Genomic DNA, 10,300 nt, shown 5'->3' with positions numbered 1-10,300 from the left:
AAAAATGCAAAAGAACGATAGAAAACCGCAAGCAGATTTCCTGGAAAGGGAGTCCTGTTTTGATGAGGAAAATTCTGCAACGTGGGCACATAGCCTAAGAGAGTTAAATAAAGTTTTTTTAAGGCTACGTTCACATTAGCGTTGCGCCACCGTGCGTCGGCGACGCAACGCACGCTAAAACGCACGCAAACGCGCGCGTTTTGCGACGCGTGCGTCGTTTTCCGACGAAAATCGGACGCACAGAAAATGCTACATGTAGCGTTTCCTTGCGTCCGACGCCAGCGTCGGAAACGACGCACGTGGCGAAAAACGCCACCAAAACTACGCACGCGTCCCCTATGTTAAACATAGGGGCGCGTCGCCGCTGCGTCGCCGGCGCAACAGCGACGCACATTGGCGGAACGCCAATGTGAACGTAGCCTAACTAAATCCTCACAGCTAGCAAATCAAATAAATTTCACAAAGCCCTGCTCCAGCTGCCACTTGTGTAATTTGTGGTTGCTGGCTCAGAGCCCTGCAGACCATCTCCTCCCTGCCGGCATCCCTTCCCTTCATTTTTCAGGTTATTCTTGCAGGCACGGCATGGTAAGCCTAAGCAACAACAGTGGAGCTGGGGCTGCCGGCAGCTAGCAGACGGTGCACTGGGCTCCTGCCCGGGATGCAAAAATACTGATCTGGCCACTACACCAGCGTCCAGGGAATATATCCACTTATCTACCCAGAAACAAAATCCAGCGATGGACTGAGGCCCCTTTCACACCGCCAAGTACCTTTAAATATACAATATGCCCTCCTAGAAGCAGCATGATATGGAGGAATAGGTTATTATATGATGCAACGCATGTATTTTAAGCTGCCACATTATTTTCAAACATGACATCACAGGATGATGGGGCTGCAGTCACTCCCTGCAAAGTCCACCACCCCGCCTAAAACAGGGTGACATCAGGGGGCAGCATTGCAAGAAACTTTATGTAATTTCATCATCACTGTAGGCAGATGTCCTGGGTGATAAGTCGTGGGAGAGGTGAGCGCAGCACCAGCACTCTGCTTCTATCACTAACATCACAGCATCTCACTGAAATATTGTAGCAGGGCAAGTTGCACCAGTACTGACCAGTGATAAAGAGTGGTGTGGTGCTGGCAATGAAAGAAACTGTGGTAAGGGACCCGAGTGTTGCCTAGCTTCACACATCCAGCTTTCAGGTCTCCTACCCCATAATCTCTGTATGACTAGGAGTTTGTAGAGCTTCCGTCAGGAGACCCCGCAAGCTGCTCTACGGTCAAACCTCAAACATTAATGTGTAAACCTACAAGTATCAGTATCTCATGATTCCAAGTTATTTTTACAGGGGTGCAAGTATTCACGAAGAACACAACAGGCAGGTACTGAAAGGAAAACAAATAATTTTATATAAGGCCAGGGTCACACTTGCAAGAGACTTGTGAGAGTTTCTCACATCAATACCAGTCACTCGGGACCGCAGTGTGCGGCTGCATCTATTTCTATGCAGCTGCACACTCTGGTCCCGATGGCAGTGCCGGGTATTGATGCGCAAGTATCTCGCATTACACTCCAAGTGTGACCCCGGCCTTAAAGGGAACCTGTCAGGATTGTGTACAGTAACCTACAGTGTCAGGTTGGCGCCTGATACATAGACTGATTAGAGTGAAACCTGGTGATGAAATCCGTTTTTTTGTTGTTATTTTCAGTTTTGAGTTAATGATATGGTCGTGCTCCAGGGCAGCCTGTGACCAGGGCTTTAGGCTGTGTGCGCACGTTGCCGATTTGGATGCGTTTCCACAGCGTTTTTGGACGCACATTAAATCTGCAGTGTAGTACAGTAACTGATAGTCAATGGGAATATGTTGGCGCTATATAAAATTATTATAATTGCTGTGCACATGCTGCAGAAAAATCCACATGGATTCGCTGTGCTTTTTCCACAGCATGTCAATTCCTTGTGCGGAAACGCAGCGTTTCTGCACCCATTGACTATACTTTGAGTAAGGCAAATCCGCACATCAAAAAACGCATGACGATCTGCATCAATTCCGCAAGCATTTTGACCTGCGTTTTCTGCCAAGAGATGCAGATTCTGTGCAGAAAATTCCCCAAGCCAATCCGCAACATGTGCACATAGCCTTACGTGGGGCACTGATTCATACTGAAGCCCGCTCACAGGTCACTGATCCCAAACTGACCTGCCCCTGGTTTACATAATGAATATTACACACGGTTTGTATATCCCCTTGAAATAACCCCATGTTAGCCTCTGTAAGCCATGCATAGGACTGACTGTGTAACAAACCATAATACACTTTAAACCCGGGAGGTTTTACCCCCGTGTCAAACCCTGGTTTGAGGGTTTTTTGCATTAGTTGGGTAATGCACCGTCTGCTGCAGACACGAACTCTCCACCTCCATGTATTAGACGTGGACGAAGCTGTTTGAAACAAAGAGGAGATATTAATTTATCAGGATCTCATTACTAGGGAGATAGAATAAATATACCACACAATGTGCAGCCATTGGTTTATTACATCTTACACTACATCGTTATACACAGGAACAATTAGATTCTGTGCTGCAGATACATTTCTTCCATTGCTGCCCGCTTTTCCAAAACAAAAAAATCAAGTCTCCAATACACAGATATATACAGAAATGAACAGGTGTAATCACACACAGCGGCATTCATTACCAGAATAAACATGAAATTATACATCGTGACTTCACAGAAATGCAGCCTCCCCTCCGCCTGATCTAGAAGCAGACTGATATTATATTCTGTCCCATTAGGACTCGACAGTGATCCCCTCTTTGGTCCGGCAGGGCCCCGGGGATGGCTCTTGCTGCATTAAGAGGCCCATAATACCACCACTATGTAATAAACACAAGATCTGCTTGGTCCATGCAATCAACGGGAAACGTTCTCATCTAAACCTACAGATATTAAAGGGGTGATCTGACACATGGAGAGGTGATCAGGGCTGGCGATGTCTCCGTCAGATACTGGTCTGGTGCACCCCATCTATTCATAACAAGGTCTCCGCCAATCTTACACGAGGTATCTAGACGAGACAGCGGCAGCCCTGCTCACCTCCAGATGTGAAAGGAGCTGGATTTACCTTGTAAAGGGAATTTACCACCTAATTGAGAGCAGCATTAAATAAAGGCAGAAAAATCAGATTTCAGCAATGTGTCACTTACTAGGTTGCGTGCTGCATTTTTGCTAAAAATCTATTTTAAATCAGCAATTATAATTACTAGAGGACTAGTAAACCTGCTGCCACGTAGTCCTCCATATTCAGGAGCCCTGTATAACCCCCACCCACTGACTTTCTGCCTATGCAGTGTACACAGAAAGCAAATAATCAGTGCCATGGGCAGGGTTATACAGACCTCAGCATTCAGAGAACCGCTAGATCCCCAGCAGAATACAGCCTTTTATTACCTGCACCGATCAGTCCAGTAAGTGACACATCACTGGAATAAGGGTCTCTGCCACTACATCACGCTACTTTCAGGATCTATAAAAATGACGGTATTAAGGCTGATTTTTTTTTTTTTTTTAAAAAACATCCTTTAAAAAGAGAGTTTTTTAATACACCCCCCCCCCAATCCAAACTATATTATGTTTTGCTCTGGTAGTCTCAAAATGAATTGTACCACTGGATGTCGCATACTACACTCTCTATCCTCCTAGAAAGATTAGCGGGAATATGGATGGACCTCAAGTGTATTACACTACATGGCAAATATAGTTTTAACAGCTCGTTCACTGAACTAATCTCTGAGCCACTTATGGGTATATAGCTCAGGAGACCCGAGCTCAGGTGGGGGATTACATCTATGGGTATATAGCTCAGGAGACCCGAGCTCAGGTGGGGGATTACATCTAATACCACAACTATGCTGTTGTGTGAAGAAGCCATTACTATGGGGCATTATTTTATAAAGAGAGACATGGTGTCAATTTGAAGATAAACACCTTATATATTTTATAGTAAGGTTACTTGCAGATTGGGCAGAGTCTTGCGATTATTACTTTTTCCTGGGGTACCAGACAAGTGTCTGCTCTTATATCCTGTTCCCCCCCACAAATGAATTATTTCTGGCAATTACCCACATTATAAAATATACAAACAATAAGAAATAAGAAAGCCCTGTGGTTACCTCGTCTCCTCCTGTACCATACAACCTTTTATTACAAAGCAGGACATGTGCGGTGAGAGCAGCGGGTCCCGAATCTTCCGCCCCATACAGCTGACTCCACTTTAGCATAAAAGAAAACAAGGATGCTAAATACACAAAGCTCAATGGAGAGAAGCGAGATTTCAAAAGGTTTCAGAGTCCATGAAATATCCCACTAATGCACATTACAGTAACGCATACAATGATGGGGATAGTTGTGGAAGTAGTGGCTCATATCATTTCACCACTCATTGCTAGGGCCAGGATATAGCGACAGTAATTCTGGGATCTAGTGATGAGCGACCGTGCTCTGATAACGTGTTATCCGAGCATAGTTAGGTGTTATTTTATCCGAGCACGCCAGAGATACTCTGATATCTACCGCCACAAAACATGCAGCCGCAGGGACTCCAATATATTATCCGAGCATGCCCAAGATACTCATAACACATTATCGCAGCCTGCTCGTTCATCACTGGGATCAAAGATTAATGGTTCAGTAATGATACCTTTTGAAATCTCACTTTACAAAGAACATTAATGTTACAAGAAACATCCCAAACCCAAAACCTGCTCTCATCTCCCTCCTGGGCTGAAGCAAAAAACAGATTTTTTTTTTTTCACGCATTAATTTTCAATTCCCCGTAACAGAAACATTAACGCAACCCTTATTCAACTACTTTAGAGTTGCATAAGGGGGCAGCCATAAGGGGTCTATTTGGCCAAGGCCGAGATTGGCAGGGGTACAACAACCTCGCCATTTAGTCGCCGCCAATTGTATAGTGTACAAAACAAGGACGGCACCATAAACTGAGTAGTGGCAGATCTTTTCTACCACTGAGTCTATCCCCAGGTCCTGAACCATTTTTGTAGTGCTATTCTTACAAATATTAGGGCTATATACATCGGACCGAGATGGAAATGCAATGCTCAGGCTGGCAGTTCTCCCGACCAGAGCATGACTGCATCATATTGGCAGCCGAACAGTCGGAACATTGCGGTCCGGATTTATACGGCCATCTCACTGCACCCTTAAGGTATTCCAGCAGTACCTCATGACCTGGGATAGTAATGAGCGAATATACTCGTTACTCGAGATTTCCCTGAGCACGCTCGGGTGACCTCAGAGTAGTTTTTTAGTGCTCGGAGATTTAGTTTTCAGCGCTGCAGCTGAATGATTTACGTCTGTTAGCCATTATAAGTACATATGGGGGTTGCCTGGTTGCTAGGGAATCCCCACATGTAATCAAGCTGGCTAGTAGCTGTAAATCATTCAGCTAAGATGAGGAAAACAATCTCAGAGCACTAAAAAATACTCGGTCACCCGAGCGTGCTCAGGAAATCTCGAGTAACGAGTATATTCACTCGTCACTAGTAATGATGTAAAAGTGGCCTGTCCCCTTCATACACCCTTAAAGGGAACCTGTCACCTGAATTTGGCAGGACCAGTTTTTGGTCATATGGGCGGAGTTTTCAGGTGTTTGATTCACCCTTTCCTTACCCGCTGGCTGCATGCTGTCCGCAATATTAAAGTTTATTCTCTGTCCTCCGTAGTACACGCTTGCGCAAGGCAAGATTGCAGGCGTGTACTACGGAGGACAGAGAATGAACTTCAATCCAATATTGAAAACTCCGCCCATATGTCCGAAAACCGATCCCGCCAAATTCAGGTGACAGGTTGCCTTTAAAGCAAAAATTAGCGTGTTGCTCTGCCCTTCCCTTGTCCTCATGTGTTTAGTTTCTGATATGGGAACAGTTCACACAGATTTCTTTGCAGAAACTATACATCTCTGCTGCTGTTCATTTGAATGAGGTTGTACTCATGTGACAGTAAGTCCGTGTTCTCCAACCTGCGCCTCAAAACCTACGAGTCCTGGCATTCCCCAGACCTCACACAGCCATCGGGATGTGCTGGTAGTATTACTTTGGCATTAGGGTAACACCACCACGTATGTGGGTGCTTCAGGGCGTCACTGCTTCAAGAAATGGTAACTGCCACCACTCTCCTGTGTGAGCCGTCAATAAGGGCCCTCATTTGATGTGATGCTGTCTGAGTTCAGATCTTGGCTGCCTATGTAGTTATTAATTTCTTTGTTTTAAATGATGCATTTGTTAACAAGCAGACATATGTACTAGTACTAGGGTTAGCAACTACTTTTTTTTGCATCATCTGTTGTGCCCTAGGTTGCAGACCCCATCGTTAAACCCCATCCACAAACAAAAGGCACCTTCTGATCATAAAGAATCAAACGATACAAGAAGTGAACTGAATGAAATTGCAGTCTCCATCTACCCTTAAAAATACAAAGTTATTCCTATCTTCGGCTGGTAAAAACAGGTAAGTTACTGCCGATCTTGGTATTAAACACTTATTTACAGCTCTTCGCCTAGGAGACCGACCTCCGCTGCTGACTGGTGCCAGGAAGTAGCAGCACTCTACGGCGATCCTGGACAGTTTTCATACAAATCAGCTTGTAAGCGCTGAGCATGTTTATGATCTAGCAGCGGTGGTCTGTCTCCAAGGTAACGATCTGTGAAGAAAAGAGTTAATAAACCAAGAACGGCTTAAGTTTTTAGTTAGTAAATGGCCTGTATTTACACTATGAAGATAGGAATCACTCTTCGGGGGGAGACATTTGAGTGTAGAACAGTAACGAGTGCACCTCGCCTAGCACTTTGTGTCAGCATTAATTAGTGACTTGGATCCTTACCAGCTTGCGAGACGTATAGGTCTTGCTCTTTAAACACTCCTGCAATGGAGCAAGCCGACAGTTCACCTAAAAGAGAAACTGTCAAAGAGAGGTTTACTAGTATTACATCATGACAGCAGAGTCAGATACATGCACGCCCCCGATCACAGTCCGACATAGCCATGTGAGAGCATATAAACAGAAAATAAATCATTACGCCCGACTCGGGCTAAACTTTGGCTGTCCAGTTCTATCAATAGATCATAGAGGGGAATTCTCCAGAACTGCTTAATGTTAGGGCTCATTACTGATCACCCAGCAGGGCGACGGCAGCACATTATATACATTGCTCTCTGCATGCAGCCCAAATCTTGCAGAAGCCCCCTCTATCACAGCAGCGCTGCATCACCCCCCACATTATCTGTCCGCAGGATCCGTCCAGTACATAAAGTTTGTTACTTGACCCTACATTTTGGCTGAAGAGGCCGCGCTCCTGGCACAGGCCGGGCAGAACTCCACTGACACCTTCTCCTTGTCCACATGCAGGCAGACTCCAGCAGAGGGCGCCACCTCCTCTTCCTCCTCCTGGAGCACAGTGCTGGCAGCAAGTCCTGGCAGCGCGTAGTCGTGGTCAGCAGGCTTCGCAGAAGGGTCGCGGAAGAGTGACGTAGACAGCTTGACTCCGCCCAGTCCGGTGAGGCGGCTGAGGAGCTGGGACAGGGCGCTGTCATTGGCCAGCACGGCCCGCAGGTAGCGCGCCTCGGACTCCAGCTCCCGGACGCGCACTCCCAGGCCCCTCCGCTCCTGCTCCAGCCGGACGTTCTCCTCGGAGAGCCGGGCCACCGTGCGCTCCAGGCCGCTCACGTACTCCTTCTTGCGCAGGCGGTTCAGGCGAGCGGCCACTGCGTTCTTATTGCCGGCGCCGCGCCCCCTGGTGGCCATCGGGTGTAGCGCGTCACACGCCTCGGGGCTCGGAGCGGAGGACGCGGCTTCTTCCGGGACGTGCGGGGCGTAGGGAGAGTCGTCAGCGCCGACTAGCTGCTCCAGAAGCTCAGTGAGGGAAGGGTCGGCCTCCTTCCACCATGGCGCGGCCTCCTGCACGGAAAGCAGCTCGTCCAGCTCCGACAGCGCAGCTCCGTCACACTCTCCGGTAGTCTCCACCACACGGCTCCTCTTCTCCCTCCTCCGGGTACGAGCACTGGCGGCCGCGGCCTTCGGACGCTCCCTCAGCCGGTGCTTCATGCTGCCGACTCACTCCCTGTGTGCGAACGTCGTAATGGCGTCTGTATGAGGCGGAAGTAGGAAGAGATGGACCACGTGATGCCTTACGTCACGGAGCACTCCTTATATGGAGTTAGTCAAAGCCACGCCCTTCATTTTTTGGCGGGCAAAAGTCATGTGACCCGGGCCAGCGAATCAAAATCCTGTTGCGTGAGGCAACAGAGACGACTCTTATAAAAGGCCTCGTTGAGGTAATTTTTTTTTTTTACCATTCACTTCAAAGAAGTGACAAGATGGTTTCTGCACCGTCACCCGCCATATTTACACTTAACAGCAGTGACAAGATGGTTTCTGCACCGTCACCCGCCATATTTACACTTCACAGCAGTGACAAGATGGTTTCTGCACCGTCACCCGCCAGATTTACACTTCACAGCAGTGACAAGATGGTTTCTGCACCGTCACCTGCCATATTTACACTTCACAGCAGTGACAAGATGGTTTCTGCACTGTCACCTGCCATATTTACACTTCACAGCAGTGACAAGATGGTTTCTGCACCGTCACCTGCCATATTTACACTTCACAGCAGTGACAAGATGGTTTCTGCACTGTCACCTGCCATATTTACACTTCACAGCAGTGACAAGATGGTTTCTGCACTGTCACCTGCCATATTTACACTTAACAGCAGTGACAAGATGGTTTCTGCACTGTCACCCGCCAGATTTACACTTAACAGCAGTGACAAGATGGTTTCTGCACCGTCACCTGCCATATTTACACTTCACAGCAGTGACAAGATGGTTTCTGCACTGTCACCCGCCATATTTACACTTCACAGCAGTGACAAGATGGTTTCTGCACTGTCACCTGCCATATTTACACTTCACAGCAGTGACAAGATGGTTTCTGCACCGTCACCTGCCATATTTACACTTCACAGCAGTGACAAGATGGTTTCTGCACTGTCACCCGCCAGATTTACACTTCACAGCAGTGACAAGATGGTTTCTGCACCGTCACCTGCCATATTTACACTTAACAGCAGTGACAAGATGGTTTCTGCACCGTCACCCGCCAGATTTGCACTTAACAGCAGTGACAAGATGGTTTCTGCACCGTCACCTGCCATATTTACACTTCACAGCAGTGACTAGATGGTTTCTGCACCATCACCCGCCAGATTTACACTTCACAGCAGTGACAAGATGGTTTCTGCACCGTCACCTGCCATATTTACACTTCACAGCAGTGACAAGATGGTTTCTGCACCGTCACCTGCCATATTTACACTTCACAGCAGTGACAAGATGGTTTCTGCACCGTCACCTGCCATATTTACACTTCACAGCAGTGACAAGATGGTTTCTGCACCGTCACCTGCCATATTTACACTTCACAGCAGTGACTAGATGGTTTCTGCACCATCACCTGCCATATTTACACTTCACAGCAGTGACAAGATGGTTTCTGCACCGTCACCTGCCATATTTACACTTCACAGCAGTGACAAGATGGTTTCTGCACCGTCACCTGCCATATTTACACTTCACAGCAGTGACAAGATGGTTTCTGCACCGTCACCTGCCATATTTTACACTTCACAGCAGTGACAAGATGGTTTCTGCACCGTCACCTGCCATATTTACACTTCACAGCAGTGACAAGATGGTTTCTGCACCGTCACCTGCCATATTTACACTTCACAGCAGTGACAAGATGGTTTCTGCACCGTCACCTGCCATATTTACACTTCACAGCAGTGACAAGATGGTTTCTGCACTGTCACCTGCCATATTTAAACTTCACAGCAGTGACAAGATGGTTTCTGCACCGTCACCTGCCATATTTTACACTTCACAGCAGTGACAAGATGGTTTCTGCACCGTCACCTGCCATATTTACACTTCACAGCAGTGACAAGATGGTTTCTGCACCGTCACCTGCCATATTTACACTTCACAGCAGTGACAAGATGGTTTCTGCACCGTCACCTGCCATATTTACACTTCACAGCAGTGACAAGATGGTTTCTGCACCGTCACCCGCCAGATTTGCACTTAACAGCAGTGACAAGATGGTTTCTGCACCGTCACCTGCCATATTTACACTTCACAGCAGTGACAAGATGGTTTCTGCACCGTCACCTGCCATATTTAAACTTCACAGCAGTGACAAGATGGTTTCT

General features: G+C 47.2%; 1 protein-coding gene across 2 annotated transcripts; it reads right to left on the bottom strand.

Moving 5' to 3' along the window:
* Nucleotides 1-246: 246 nt before the first annotated feature.
* On the bottom strand, nucleotides 247-8,192 carry CREBZF (CREB/ATF bZIP transcription factor). Of its 2 annotated transcripts, XM_069759325.1 has the most exons (4): nucleotides 7,358-8,192; nucleotides 6,910-6,987; nucleotides 4,181-4,279; nucleotides 247-2,447 (listed from the first exon to the last, which is right to left on the bottom strand). In XM_069759325.1, the coding sequence occupies exons 1-2, from the start codon at nucleotides 8,128-8,130 to the stop codon at nucleotides 6,972-6,974; spliced, it is 789 nt and encodes a 262-aa protein (XP_069615426.1). In that variant the 5' UTR covers nucleotides 8,131-8,192; the 3' UTR covers nucleotides 247-2,447; nucleotides 4,181-4,279; nucleotides 6,910-6,971. The 2 variants fall into 2 exon arrangements, with proteins under 2 accessions (XP_069615426.1, XP_069615425.1); XM_069759324.1 differs by lacking the exon at nucleotides 247-2,447 and having other exon boundaries at nucleotides 3,618-4,279.
* Between the last annotated feature and the right edge of the window lie 2,108 nt (nucleotides 8,193-10,300).

This window comes from Ranitomeya imitator, chromosome 3 (assembly GCF_032444005.1).
Source record: "Ranitomeya imitator isolate aRanImi1 chromosome 3, aRanImi1.pri, whole genome shotgun sequence".
Classification (NCBI taxonomy): Eukaryota; Metazoa; Chordata; class Amphibia; order Anura; family Dendrobatidae; genus Ranitomeya; species Ranitomeya imitator.
This window is presented reverse-complemented; position numbering and strand designations above follow the sequence as displayed.